At 42.1% G+C, this 15,498-nt stretch overlaps 1 protein-coding gene across 5 annotated transcripts; it reads right to left on the reverse strand.

The window, feature by feature from the left end:
* Window positions 1–235: 235 nt before the first annotated feature.
* Window positions 236–12,336, reverse strand: LOC115737082. Of its 5 annotated transcripts, none has more exons than XM_030669050.2 (17): window positions 12,186–12,336; window positions 11,989–12,081; window positions 9,060–10,681; window positions 8,807–8,943; window positions 8,467–8,734; window positions 7,241–7,611; window positions 6,589–7,061; window positions 6,350–6,402; window positions 6,165–6,272; window positions 4,345–6,083; window positions 3,539–3,647; window positions 2,820–3,000; window positions 2,437–2,504; window positions 2,241–2,356; window positions 1,226–2,089; window positions 723–801; window positions 236–631 (listed from the first exon to the last, which is right to left on the reverse strand). In XM_030669050.2, exons 3-17 carry the CDS (start codon window positions 10,669–10,671, stop codon window positions 615–617), a joined length of 6,195 nt encoding a protein of 2,064 aa, XP_030524910.1. In that variant the 5' UTR covers window positions 10,672–10,681; window positions 11,989–12,081; window positions 12,186–12,336; the 3' UTR covers window positions 236–614. The 5 variants fall into 5 exon arrangements, with proteins under 5 accessions (XP_030524910.1, XP_030524909.1, XP_030524906.1 ...); XM_030669049.2 differs by having other exon boundaries at window positions 236–633; window positions 706–801; XM_030669046.2 differs by having other exon boundaries at window positions 236–801; window positions 12,016–12,081.
* Between the last annotated feature and the right edge of the window lie 3,162 nt (window positions 12,337–15,498).

The following is a 15,498-nucleotide window of genomic DNA, read 5'->3' on the forward strand; positions in this document are numbered from 1 at the left end:
ATGCAATCGGCATCCTTGATAAAAGCATATTAAACACGAAATTCCGTAGAATATCGTAACAGCAACTTGTACTAATAAATCAAATCAAATTATATAAAGATAAGGTTTCACGAATCTTATGTGGTTCAGCCATTCAGGCAAGAGCTATGCGTGATCACGCCATATCAGAAACCATGCATCTAAACAGAAATAGAATGGCTCATATTTGAAGAAGTCAAGTGGCAAGCCAAGGCAATAGAAGAACCACCAACTTCTGGCTTTGTCCAATGTTGTTTGTAGATACAGGAGAAATTGCCAAAAAAGATAATGTCATCACCATTTTATGAATTCTTACTCGAGTCACCATCAATACTACCCGGAGAATCAAAACAACCTATTCATAACAAAAAAAAAAAAAAAAACTAATAAAAGTAAACATTAAGTCAGAAAATGCACAGCCGCTAGCATTCATATAACATCCGCTAAGTACTAGCTTTCCACTAAGGCACTACATCTCAAACTAACTTCAAAGAGCAATTGTCGGTCCCTAGCTTTCTACCCACAATAAATATACACAGAGCATGTGCTGAATTGTACAGAGAACCCGTTAAGTCTTTGCCATCCTAGAGCCTTCCTTAACCACGGTCATTCCCTGTCATAATCAAGCGGTCAATTAGGCACTTTCATATATGAGATGAGAATAGAGCCAACGATGCATGCGAAATTTTCACCGGTGCCCTTACTTTGAATTCTGTGGCCTCTGTCATGTGAAGTAGACGGCATCTTGGTAATTATCATGGAACTCTGAAGGCCTTCCAATAACTGCAAGGAAAAAATATATAAATGAGAAAAAGACAGACAAAACTCAAAAACTTCCTTCTGGGGCAATCATTCTGAATATTAGCAGACTTAAATCATATTCTGAAGCAACCAGCAAGATCTATCCTACCCGAACCACTAAAACAACATACCCCTGAACTGATTCCAGGTCTCAATCTCAGCCCAACCCTCGCCTTAAAATAACATGATGGTCATCAGCATTGCTAAAGACATACTTATTAGCAGCAGAATGCATGAATGCATATAAACACGTGAAAGCAAAGGTATTCATGTATTCCTTTCAAGCAAGTATTAGTAACATATGACCGCGGAAACTCATCTAGTCAAATGAGAAGTCACGAAAAAATAAGCATTGATAAAGGGACCACAATGCCAACAAGAACAAAGCAAAGAATCGAGCAATTACCCTTGAAGTGGGCTGAATTCGACGATTAGATCTTCGAGGCTCAACAGCTTCGGAGGCTGCATTTGTGGCATTACGACTGAAAGATTTGTCCTCATGTGTAGCCACTTTGCCACCAGGCACTTTTCCTTTATTAGCCCTTTCAGCCTTAGCACTGGCTATGAAAGTCCTTTTCAGAGAACTAGCATCTGATGAAGGTATTAGAGAAGAGATTGGACCTTCCGTCACCCCCTCACTATTAGAAAATGATCCATGTTCCGCTGAGTTGTGCTTTTCTGATGCATTTTCATCATGGTCATGGTCAGACGAATCCTTACTCTTAATTCCAGCAAGTGCACCATAGGAAGAACCAGCAGTCGTCAAATTATTCTTCTGCGGGATTGTTCTACTCGAAACATTTTGTGATCTTCCAGACCTGAGAATCTTGGGCTTGGATTCGACCATTCGTTTTTCCTTCGTATCATCTTTAGAAAAATTTTTCCATCCACGAGGTCCACTCCGCAGAGGCATCAAATAGTTTGCAAGTTTGACCGAGTCATTCAACTCCTCAGTCTTCTGGTTGCCAACATAATGTTTGCTTACTTCCATGAACTTCCTCTTCTTTCCAGGTTTTGGAACACCAATTACCACTCTTGAACCTTCCTTTCGTAAACCAGTCCTTGCAGACTTTAATCTGTCGATCCTACTTTCAATTGTATTCTTCTTACCAATATCAAAAGTTTTCTCTTTGGCTGTTAGATCCAAAGATTCAACCACTTGATGGTTCCCCGGTTCCACAACTTGGACACTCTCCTGTACCTTGTCCTTACCTTTGGATTCCAGTCCAGGAGTTCCCAACCTTGCCCGCTTTTCCTGAGGCATATCCCCCTGAAAGCTCAAGGTTTAAATCAATTTTCTTTAGGCAGAAGAAAATGCAACTTTGGGGGAACCAGATTTCATATCAACATACAAACATTGAATTAGAGTTGAAAATATGCCACAAAAAGAGTTCAATCACATGAAAGGACAAAAGGGACACCTCTTGGTGGGTCTGAACATTCTCTCTCATACTTGACCACTCAATCCATTCCCCATCCTTCCACATAAGAGATGGCCGAAGCTGCCATGTTCTAATGACAGAAGTCTCTCCGTGAGCTGCATTCAAAATCGGAAAGGTTATATGCAGGAGGCCATAGAGACTCAGTACAGTGATAAAGCGAGCTTGAAAAGCATGCCTGGAAAATGGACTGTTACTGAAGTTCCATCTCTCTTGCTTTTCTCAGCGACCTCTCCCTCCCACCAGCTTGGGAAACAGATGAAAGAAAGTTGAAGTTCTTTAGACAATTCATATCAAATGGAGATGAAAGGGGGGCCATTAAGTATTTCTAAAGAGAAATGACAACCATACTTCCTTGGCATTTCCAGGAAGCATATATGCAACTAATGATCAATGTGGCTCAGTACCAACATTGGGGAGGAAAAATGAATTTAAATTAAGCAGTAAAGGAAACACCAAAAATTCAAAAATTCTGGCTTTTAGGAAAATGAGAAGCATTAAGGATGTATCCTTCTAAGAGCATCACATGGTAAACAATCATATCCAAATGAAACTGCATACCAGTCTCGCATCCACGCATCAACTTTATCTCCAACAGAACACAAAAAATCACCCACGGCTGCTCTGCGTCTCTTTCTGGTTCCTTCAGATTTCAGGGCGGTCATAGGATGAGCAATGCGAACTCTGGGTGCTTTATCTACTTCACTTCCAAGTTCCACCCATTCCTTAAGCTTCCCAGTACCTGAACGTAGGGAAAACTGAAGAATTTAAAAAAAATTCAAGAATTAAAATCAACATATACATATCCTTAAGTAAGCTCTTCAGGTAAATCACCAATAGCAGTTATTACCAAAATTGTCCAAATAACTATGAGAATAGAGCTCAATTGAACGTAGTAATTCCAAGGAAGCTTGCTCAAACATGAAAAAAAATCCAAGTAGGCATAAAGCTGTTCCCAAATGCCCACTAATAGACAAACCTTCCGGCGTAAGATGACTGTTAACTCGTATGCATACTAACAGATGTCATCTCATTTAATACCAGCGTATATGGACATTATAATAAACAAAGCAAGCCTAGGATATTTAGGAAGCCATGGACCTAATGGGTCGAGCAAGAATTTCACACGACATAATCACTGTCAAAAGGTCAAAAAACTTTTATAAGTAAATTTAACACTCCAAAGCAAGATGTGGCGTGACATGCCCTTCTGATCATCATTCACCATGTACTTTAAACTCACAAAACAAAAAGTCAGAGGTATCCACAATCATCAATACCTTCATTTGATGCAATCTCAGAGTAACATAAATAGACCTTCCCATCCTTCAAGCTCAATACGTTGGCTGAGAACCATGCGGCTTTGTACCCATCCCCATCTTTAAAAACCTACAGGGCGAAATGATAGTTGATCAAGGAAACCCTTGAGCTGATGTCTAAGAGTAAACCTTTCTAGGAAAGTTTTAAATTTGTGTCCTAACTGCCTAACAATGCTTTACCATAACCTGTCGTCAACTGGAGAGACGGAAAAAATGGAGGGTCATTTTTCTAATTGGCAGGAGAAACAAACTTCTGCACACTTAACTTGTTTTCAAACTCCCATACTGCTTAAAGCGGGAAACAAAACAATTAAGGCAGGAATAGTAACTAAAGAATAACCTGTCTTTCACGAAACGAAAAATCATAGCTGAAAAACCAAAACCTTTTTAAGAACATGGGATCGAATTTGAAAGGAAATATAGCTTCAGAAGAGGGGAGGTTTTCGTAATAGAATTACCCAACTTCCTTCTAAATTAACGAGGCTCCTTCACTCATGAATTGATTTACGTGAGTTTCGGCTAAGAAAAGAAGTTTATCGAGGCGCACAGCTGGCTATCAAAACAACCAAGCCTGTTAGTTATGCTTATTTCTAATTGGTACCACAATTTCCTGCCTAAAGGTTTCTGCTTGCACCAACACATGCTTCCAACAACCAACTCGTACTTTTTTAAAAAGGAAAAATCTCAAATGCACAAAAGCATTGAGTTGAAGGCCTGTTTCCATGTGGGTAACACAATCAATCCCTTCCAACACACATTCCACATACCTCCACTTGGGAGCCTACTGCAATGCCACTTTCCTTTGATTTCCTCGAGGTCTCGTCAAACTCTTCATGACTTACAGCAGATACATGATTTCCTCCAGCAGTAGTTCCAGCCAAGTCAGACGCCTTACGACCCTTCAGCCCTCTAAAATTCTTTCCATCAGAGTTGACCAAACTTGAGACTCCATCCGTCAAGCTCCCATGCTTTTCTGACTTATCCCCCAAACTTTCTCCTGAAGTAGGTGGTAAAGCATGCTGCGTGCCACTTGTTCCTTTATCTTGGACGGGTCCTGCCAATTGTTTGCCCGAAGCACCTGGTTTACTGTAAGTATTATTGTTGTTCGACTGCTCCCTGTTTCCATCATGCAGTTCTGCCCCATGATTAGAAGAAACTTGAGGCATTTTCCAAAAACCATCTGGTCCAGCTTCTATTAGTTGAGATATTGGCAAAGAATCCCCCATCGTAACAACTTTTCCAGCTTGTGTTATAGCTTCTGCAGCCAGCTCAGCAGCTTTTACTATGGCATCTAAATTTTCAGCTCGTAATGAAGCAGCTGAAGCAGCTTCAATCCTTCTCCTGGCAGCCTCCTTTGCAGCAACAATAATCGAACTGGAACTTTTTGTTACTCCAAGAGCAGAGAGAGAAAATCCATCATTTGAAATCTGGCTATTACCGTTAGGACTTAATGCTTCCTCAGCCATAAGTTTTGCCTGCAAAGCAGCATTTGATGCAACGCTAGCAGCTGCAGCCGCCGCCTTTGCAACAGAAGCAGCAGCTGCTATTGCAACAGCTGCAGAAGCTAGTGTGACTTCTGCAGCTGCTCGAAGACCTGAATCCTTCTGCTTATTCAACTGATTCCATATCTCTTGACTGTGACCAATGGCTGCAGCAGCGAATGCAGCAGCATCCTCTGCTTGCTGTCTGGCCTCCTCCACTTTAATAATGGATTCCTCAGGTAATACACTCTTCTTATCCTGCTCTACCGCTTTAGAATTACCAGGTGGGATTGGTGAAGGTACAGACATGTTATGTTTTCCCATGGAAGCCTCAGACAAGAAGCCAGTACTGCTTGCTGCAGGGACAGGTGCAGACTGATGGCCAGTCAGAGCAGCAAGAGAACCAGGATGCACTAGAGAATGGGACTGGGTGGTGATCTGGCCGAGATCTCCAGAGTTCAATGCCTTTTTTCTCTTCCTGGATTTTGGGTCGGTAGAAGGCTGACCAGGAGATACTGTCTCCTTTTTGGCATCAAGAGATGCAACAGAACTCCCAGGGAGAACACTAGCCTGAACTGCATCCTTTTTCACTGGACCAGGAGCAACATTCTTCATTGCCGAAGAGAGAGAGACTGGAGACTCTTTTACAGGTACTAGTTTAACTGCTTCATTCATAGGCAACGAGGGGAACCGAACACTTGGGTCAAGTACAGAATTTTGAGAAGCGGACCAGGACGCACGGAATGGGGTCTGCGACATCCAGGTGGTGCTATGTCCAAAATAATTCCCAAGAGGTGGAGTTTGATTGAGATGTACTGGTGAAAAAGCCTGATAGTCCCTACCAGCTCCTTTAGGCAAAGATTGCAGGGCCTCAAATGAAGGGGTAGAAATATTCCAAAGAGGAGAAGAAAGAGGTAGCAATGGGTTTGTGGCAGGAGAAGGTGTACTCTTGCTAGTGCCTCTGCCAACAGGTGAAGGAGTAGCTTTGTTTGGAACAATATTCTGTTTGGTTGCCTGATCAGAAGCTGCATCATGATCATAACATCAGAGCATAGCTTATGTACCTGACTTAAGAGTATAAAACATCTTGAATTACGAAATAATACCTAAACGGGATTGTGAAGGGGTCTCGATGCTTGCCGGATGAACTGTTTGACCAAGTATCCTTTCTCTACATTTACGCAATGCATTCTCCCACATGCTCCGACCACCATCTAAGAGAGAAAATCTAGTGAAATAGCAGTAAAATGTATGTGAGAGCAAAGAGAAACTAAATTCTAGATGCACTCACCGGGTCCCCCAAAAGCAGACAACATGTGTGCCTCCTCGGGTGCAACTTTTGAACTGCAGCAACAAAATGGCATTAACAAATAAACAGTATTCAACCATTCTCATGCAAAGAGAGCCACTGAACTTCAACCAGAATTTCACAGGTGGGGAGCAGGTTTAAGTGAGCCAGTAGACTTGGAATTCCAAATGAATAAGATAAAACTGAGGTAAAAAGAAAAACCACAAACAACCAATGCTCACATCAAAGATCCATAAACAAAGATCTGAGCCCGCAATTGCACTTGTTGCAGGTCCGTGAAGGGCTGCTGGAAGACCACATTTCCTAAAGCCGAAGTGTTCAAATCAGGCAGACTAGAAGCCGCTGTATTGAGGACACCAAATGGCTTGGCATTAGTGCCATCAACCTGCCCAAAGTGCTGCATCTCATTAGACTGGACAACCTGGTAAATTCCAGAAGGGCTCAAGGACCGATAGCTTGACGCCCCTGCTTCTGATTTTTTTAAAGCAGCTGTTGCTTTCGCAGAAATTCCCTTTTTAGCACTTTCCTTTCCTGCTGCCTTACTTGATGTTCTCCTTGTTTTACGCTCAGGTGTGTCTTTCAAATGTCCTCGTACCGCATCCCTTGATTTTCTAGGACTTCCAGTAGCATTAGGCTGCAAAACTTTATTCTCCACTTGGACTAAAGCTGGAGTCAAAGGTGATCCCTCTACAATCTTCAAAGGGGAAAAAAAAAATCGTGAGGAGGACTATTATACTTTTACATGCACATTAAAGATCCATCTAGCATCTAGCGGAGACAATATGACATGAATACATTCAGGCACTTAAGCGAAAAATATCAACAAGAGGCCATAAAACAGTATTAAATGGCAGAGAGAAACAAATAACATACTGGAGATAATTTGGAATCTTTTAGAGCAGGAAATTGTTGCCATTTCTGGGATCCCTCTGTTCTCATCAAAGGACTAACATCAAAGGTAAAGCTCCTTTCATCTTTGGCTGCATCCATCCCTTTTTGATCCACCAACACATGTGAATCCTTGACGTCAGAAGATGGAACATTCTGATGTGAAGAATTCTTATCTGCTCCCTCTATATTTACTTCTTGAGAAAGCTCGCTGCTACTTATAACAATTGGGGAGCTGCATTCAGCTTTGCTACTATCTGCATTATCAATTTCTTCTTCTTGTGCACGAGATCTCTCATGACATTCAGTTGAAGGCGAAGATTTCGGAAAGCTTTCTGACGCTTTTAACACGTTCTCTGCAACATGAAACCCATCAGTCAGAATGAGTGAGGTAGAGAGAGTGCACCAAAAATCAGAAGATGACAGTGGTTTCCCATAGTACATCTGAGAGCAGATTTAAAACTTCATTATTTTCACACTCCACACTTAATTAAAGAAAAGCACGAGCGCTAGTTCACCAGCAAAACTTCCTTTCACACTCCAACTCTAAAATGCGACACTATCATCTATGCAACGAGGCTTCCAAAGACATAGCTAGTGGTCCATCGTTACTTTAAATTACCCACAATAAAATTTTAAATCCTAGTGACAAATGCTAGTCCAGGAATAAAAATCAAACTGATTCTTACCTGATTACCATTTCACCAGTGATCCTGTATCCTACACTCAATTGTACAGGTGAAGAAAAGGATAATGCTTATGAATTTGACTTCGAACAAAATTGCATGATTGAGGTAGCTTGTAAAAGATACATAAAAATGTTTCATCATTTTCTCATTTTCAATCTTCCAGCCAAAAAAATCTTTTACATTTTGAAATGCTTAAAAGGGAACGCAGAATTTAAGACCCAGGAGCACCAAGTAACCTGCTTCCTATAATATTAATAGCTGTCTACCAGTATCGTGTCATCACTCATCACAATGAAAGATTAGACAGGGCTTCATCACAAGCATAGCAATTGGACAGCACGACCAACCTGGAGAGTGATATTATAAGCAAAGTACCACCACCACCGAAGACATGATGAAGATTTAACACCCCTAATTCATAGTATCTAAAGCTTCAAATCCAAATATTCTGCTAAAGTTCAGCACAAATTGGCTTAGGAAAAATTATTGCTTGGATGGCCCTATAAAGATGTTTCCAATTACCTGAATCCTTAAGATCCTTCTCAAATTTTTCTTCTGCAATTGTGTCCCCGTGTTTTTCTGGAACCATTTCGATATGATCACTCTTATTCACCATGGGCTCACAAAAATCAGGACTTGCTTTGGGTTCCTTCTCAGTTTCATGATTAACCACCGTAAGTACTGTAGCTTGGGATGCATCAAGAATATCTGTATTACCAGCGTCTGAGACAGGCTTGACCTGAGAAACTGTTTCAGATGACTGCTGTTCAGCAGTTCCACAAGATGCATCCTTTATAGATGCAGAAAGCAGAGTCAGATCAGCACGTATTAATTAACGTAACAACAAGGTTGGAAAACTTACAGCGTGCGTTAGAATTTCACATTCTTCCAAGTTAACTATGGTCATGGATTCTAATTCCTGTCCGGATGACTTCAGAGTCTTCTTATGATGATGAATGTCTTTTCTGTCATTATCCTCCGAAGACAATGAAAAACTACCTGTTTAACCAAATGGTTATCTTACAATATCCGTAATTGATGATTCAAACTAGATAAATAATGACAATCAAACAAATAGTGAACTCCGTGACTAAACAGTACACATTCAAAATCACCTGGTTCATTTTCTCGCTCTACTTGCTTGATTTCAACTGAAGAAGAAGACTGGCTGCATTTTTCGCCACTCACATTTTGTTGACCCATTCGTCCATCAGCATCTTTTGAGGAATCGCTTGCTTGTGTTTCCTCATGCTGTCTTGGCAAAGAGCCTACCGTCATATGACCGGAAACACTGTTAATTCCCTCACCATCTTTCTCAAGAACTTTGTCATCATCCACCTGCAGCAATAATGAAGCAGAGCCCTTGGCTTGCTGTTCATTACAATCTGATTTATCATCCTTTTGGTCTATGGTATCAGTCTGCATTATTGTCTTCTGCTGGTTGGAGTCCATTGACTGCTCTGATCCAGTAACTGCCGGCTCAACACTTACTGCAACCTTTTTGCCTTCAGCTTCCAACTGTTCAACAGTTCCTGCATCTTTAGCAGAAATATTATCCTCACTTATACTAGCTTGAACAGATATAATGCGAGATGTATCACCACTGCATCCTTCCATAACCTGTGGTCCAGGGGTAGAAGGCTCCTGATCTGTACTAACACCAGCTTCAACTGCATTTCCCTCCTCCTTATATTGCCCCTTTAAGCTCAAATTGGCATTACAGCGCAGATGGGAGGTTGAAATCTCAGCTGCGTTGTCAGCTGATATCTCGCTATTTCTTCTTTCCTCCATGCTCACTGCAAGGATCTCCCCCCCTTGCACATCAATGTCTGTCTGTAAACCATCAACATTCTCAACAGCGACATTTACCTGGTCTAGAGCAATTTGGCTTTCCACTCTGTTACAGCTCATCGTGATGTGATCTGTCACTTTAACTACATTATCACCTTGCACATCCAAAGAAGAACCAGCTTCTTCAGCACTATAATTAGAAGGTTTAGCCAGCAAATTATGAACCTCCCCTGGAATTTTATCATCAGATTTGTCATTATTGGGCGAACTCCCTTCAGCTTTAAAAGCTCCAGAGTTCCCATCTAGAGCACTTGGATCCACGTCAACTGACATTCCACCAACAAATGATTCACTATGTGTCCTTGATGCAACTTCAACTTGAGATGGCTCATCTACCATGGCCTCCTTTATACTGGAATAGTTTTGTAAAGTCTCATCCGGTACTAAAGCCAACTGTGGTTTAACAGTTTCCTCTGAGTTAGAAAAGACACTATCATCATGTGTCAAATTAGGTTCCATTTCTTTTGTAGAGGTAGCTGGATTACAGGCATCTGCTGCCCCAATCGTAGTTCGATTGAGTGTTGTTTCTTCCTGCCCAACAGATTTTAATAACATTTCAACAGACTCCGACGAGGTTGCTTCAGACCACACATTGTTATGCCTGGCTATTGAGCAGGGCACTGTAGCACATGTACTAAATTCTATACCACTATTTCCACGAGAGAAATCCTCAATCCAATGATTATCTACGTTATTTGCAATTCCAAGAAAAACCTCACTTTCAACCAAACTGTCGAATCTCAGATTCCCTTGGAGGTTGTCATCAAAATCAAATTTGGAAAGAGCATATGGTTGTAATGCAGGAGAAAATTTCGCATTCCCCTCACCAGCTAAATGCTGATTCTGGCTCTGAAAATCATTTTCATCATAATCCATGGGTATACACCTAGAGAAGGAAAAGCAAGGAGGGAAAAAGAAAGGGTAGAGAAGGTGGTCACGTTGCATGTAAGCTGAAAATGATGAGAAAAATAAACATGCAACAACTGACATGCCAAATCATCATAACCATTTACTAACAAAAATGTATAATCAAAAAGATATTTCAGCTATCCCAACCTACACACCCAAAAAAAAAAAAAAAAGAGTCAAAAAGAAAAGAGATTCCCCTTTCCCTCGGAAAAATTCACAGAAAATATAGATTCACCAGCTGGCAAAATTAGCAATCTCCATCAGGAAACAGATGGGTTGTTGTTGCGCACGCAAGATCAAATAGAGTTAGTTCAACCCTCTTAAGCTAGTCTGACTACATTCCAAGCTAGAAATACACTACTTAAAAGTACATCACCCATACACTACCCCAAAATCAGATTAACACAAGATACCATACACAAACTCTTAGAGGTTGATCAACGATGCAGCGGCAGTGCAAATTGAAACACAGAAAAGCACATCTACTCGAGAAATTTCATATTACCTTGCAGATATAACAGATCTTGCGAAAAGCACCAAAATGTATGGGAGGATCTTAGCCAATTTTCCTAAAGCGTATGGTACATACAAACACGATGCCTATTTTGACCCTTCGTTTAATATTTAAGTGCAGATTAGCAAAAAGAGAGACGTAGATTAGCAAAAAGAGAGACGTAGTTGAGAAGAAGAGTAACATATCCAAGTCAACAAGCTAATGAATCTGCATCTGTTGTCCACTATGACAACAGATACCATTCCTATTGTAATCATCTCAAACATCAGGAAGGTGATGCCGCTGCAAATGACTAGGTTGAGGTACAACCAACTGGGAAAGAAACAACTCAAACACTATCAAGGCCCAAGCAAAATGCCCTGTTCTATCACAAGCTGAAGCAAAGAATTTCCCCTCCGCTAGAAAAAACTAAGCAGAGGTGACAGATAATAGCTCATTTGAGCAGCAAGTTAACTGCCCAAATCTCCAACTTCAAACCCATGATCAAATTCAGCTGTCAAGTAGCATGAGAGAGACGCATAGGACCTAATTCATAATCGCACAACATCGCTCGCACAGCCAGATACTTCCCACAGGCACAGTCGGATGAAACCACAAACACAAGGTCCAAGAAAAAAAAGCAATTTTTTTTATCAAATCCAAACGTAAAAGAAACCTGCAGATACAAGGAAAAGGCCTCACACCGGCAATTTTAACACTCGTCAACAAAACAGTCAAAACATATCTCTCTGCTCTAGCTTCGGTAAAGTAAAGTAGGAAATGAACAGTACCAGAACAAGTAAGTCTAGAGACGCTACCTCCCTCCATCCGGCGAACGAATCCAGGCCCGCTCAATTCTGAACTCTCGCTAACCGTACGGTCATCTGAACAGTCCACAGAAGCACCAGCTGAAAACGTCAGCCCCACACGCAACACATAGAACCGAGCTAAGAAATGAACAGCCTCCTCCGAAGAGAAATGAACTCACCGGTGGATTAGTATCTCCGGCGAGATAAGTTAGGGTTGCGGCGAATCAACGGCGAGGGGGTGGGAGCGAGAGGAGAGAGAGAGAGAGAGAGAGATTGGAAACGTCGAAGCCCGAAATTGAGAGGAAAAAAAAAAGGGGAAGTGAGATAGAAAGAGCGTGAGTGATGTTTGTTCTATTTCGATTTTTTTTTCCCTTTTTTTTTTTTAAGTTCCCTCTAGTGCTCGTTTTCAGCGCAAGGGGGAAAAAAATGTGCGAACGTGATTGAATTTGAAACCACTGGGACACTCCTGAATAGCGAGAATCGGACGGGCGTGAGCAGAAAGGTTCCTACACGTGGCGACAGATGACTGGTCCAGCGATGGCATCCGGGGACTTTCTAGAGATACCGGGCCTGTGGGATTCATTCTTGTCACGAGTTATGCGATCGACGGCAGTGATGGGGGGCTTTCGTGTGAGTCCGAGTCACAGCCGATCTTCGCGCTGAGCGAGTCGCCCCTTTTTGCCAGTGAAAATCTGAGGTTGGGCTTCGCGATGACACGTGGCGTAGGACAGTTGGATCGAGAGTCAGCAAAGGTTTATACCAATATTTTTTTCTGCTGGCAGTTTTGCACTTATCCTGAAGCATTATTTTTTGGTACGACGAGCAGAATTATTTTTTGGGCCCGGTGGGCTTTGTGGCCCAAAATTTTGGGCCCACAAAAAGAGCTCGGCCGTGAAAGGCCCCCCCCGCCCTTCTCTCCCCTCACTCCTCCATGGGCAGTGGGACCCGTCGCAAATGAGGACCGTCTCCTTCTCCGTCTCCGGCGACCCTCTTCTCGTCTGAGCATGTCGATTGTGACACCGCCGGTGACGGCTTATTTTCTTCGCGATAAAGGAAAATATTCTACACGTAAATCATTTATAAGGAAAATGATTAGTTTTCTGTGTTTGGTTTTATAAGGAAAGTAATTTTTTTTTTTTACCATAAAGGAAAGCTATTTTCTCCTAATCTAAGTTTGTTGTTTTCCGCAGATCGATTATGTACTCGTCCATCAAAATATCGAAAAATCATAAAACGATTTTCCCGAAACAGCTTCACTTCGAAGGAAAGATAAAAGTGCTTTACCGCTCGGGATTTATTTGCACGAATCCAACTCTAAAATAATTCGAAAAGTTGATAAAAAGAGAGAAGTGGTCCAACCCAATGATAGTCTTCTCTCTTGCGTTTCCCTTGGGATGGTTGGGCGGCTGCCCATGGGAATATAGCATAGGCACATCCCCCTCTTCTGGGCCTAACGCCTCGATCGAACTCGCCGACGCTGATGGATCTCTCTCGACCGTCTTAGAAGAATGCTCGACCGGCCACCTAACAAATTCCCGCAGCCATCTTTCACTAAACGCTTGGGCGGGTCCGACCTAGTACTCACAGCTTAAAAGTCCTCGTCTAACCATCCTCGTGCTTAGAAATTAGTAGGTTTTCTATAGGAAACGAAATGGGCCGAGACGGACCAGGTAGACAGGCTAGGGCTCAAACAGAAATCACTTGCCTAACTCGCCCATTTTACCCTATCGGACTTGGATGAGCCCAAACATGCACAAGGCAGCAGCCAATTGATCAAGCTTATTCTTCACTAAACCTCTGTGTATTTCGCAAAAGAAAACTGCTGACATAACAGTACAAACAATATTATCAATTATTTCTAATCACACGATCTCTTAATGAATAAGTGTTTCATATAAAACGTACAGCGGTGTGTGAATTTACGATTGAGATTGTACTGTCCTCGACAATACTTATTTCCCTTTCCAAAAAATATACACTTGTATCGTTTGTAATAATCAGTCGGTGAAAAATATTTTTATCATCAGTAACAATTTTTGTCTTAGAATTTTAGTGAAAGATATAGTATTTTTCGTTCATTTACTTTTTACAGTGAAGTTCACTTACTAGTACTAGATGCGGATGACAAGTAAATCTATGCAAAAAATCAACACAAGCAGGAATTAGATGAGTCAGTGCAGTCTCGTATCCTGTTCTTAACTAGTGAAAGAAGACCTTCTAAGACGAATAGTTGCAGTCTCTCGTTCTATCCGCTAACCATTTGTTGTCTGTTGTTTCACAGGCAAACCATTTCCTTGCTCTGCATATAGATTTTCACGCCCTCTTATTGCATTCTTTTATCTTGAATATTAAGATGGGATACCGAGATAGGCAAAACGAAATATTCTCATACCCTTGGAAGTGAAGATGAGATAGAGAAATTGACTCGGATCCCCAGCTCCATTCCCATTACATCCTCACGAAAAGTTGGTGAGAAAATCCAAAAAAGGGCCCGAAGTCTTCATGTTTTCTCAAATAAGGGCCTTAAGTAAATCTTGTTTTAAATAAAGGCCTAAAATGCCCTTATTTTCTCAAATAAGGGCTTGAAATGAATATTGTTTCAACTAAAGGCTTGAAATGATCATATAATCTCAAAAAAGGGCCCGATTTCAAGGGTATTTTTGTCTTTTTACTTATTTGATTTTTTATTATACTTTTTGTTATCTATTTTCTCAAAAATAAAAAAAAAAGTTGAGACAGTGGACGTTCATAGGCGAGAGGGGTAGCCCTCCCGCCCGTGGCCACTGTTCCATCGCCGGAGGGCGGTAGGCGTGGGAGACCAAGGCTGGTGGGGTCGCGGGCGCCTCAAGGAGGGCCGGTAACCTCGATGACCGGAGGCGAGGGAGAGGGTCGAGCCCTCTCCCGAATCCGGGTGAGGGTGGCGGTCCCCACCCGGATCGGGGACCGCTAATCGTCGTCCCATTGTTGGTGGGGGGTTGCTTGGTCAAGGCGACCCTCGCCCAGATCCGGGCGACGCCCGACAATCCCCAATCCGGGCGGGGACCGGCCCCCTCACCCAAATTCGAGAGAGGGCCCAACCCTCTCCGGGTTTTGGCCCTCACCTCTGACCGGCGGGGTCGCTGGGGTCAGCGGCGATGCCATCGGCCTTGTTGCGCCCACCGACCTCCCCCCGGCGGTGGGCCGGCGGTCACGAGCAAGAGGGGCGACCCTCCTACCTATGTGTGGCCCGTTTTTTTTTTTTCAAATTAGGGAAAAGAAAAAAATGAATAAAAAAATTAAAATGTGAAATGACGAAAACACCCTTCGGGTCGGATCCTTTTTTGAAACATTATGGCCACTTCGGGCCCTTAATCGAAACATACTATGTCACTTTGGGTCCTTATTTGAAACGTAATTCATTTGAGGCCTTTATTTGAAAAAACAAGAGGACTCCGGACCATTTTTTGGATTTTTCCCAAAGTTGGTGGACAATAGTGGTGCTTTTTGCTAATC

Source organism: Rhodamnia argentea, chromosome 9 (assembly GCF_020921035.1).
Source record: "Rhodamnia argentea isolate NSW1041297 chromosome 9, ASM2092103v1, whole genome shotgun sequence".
NCBI lineage: Eukaryota > Viridiplantae > Streptophyta > Magnoliopsida > Myrtales > Myrtaceae > Rhodamnia > Rhodamnia argentea.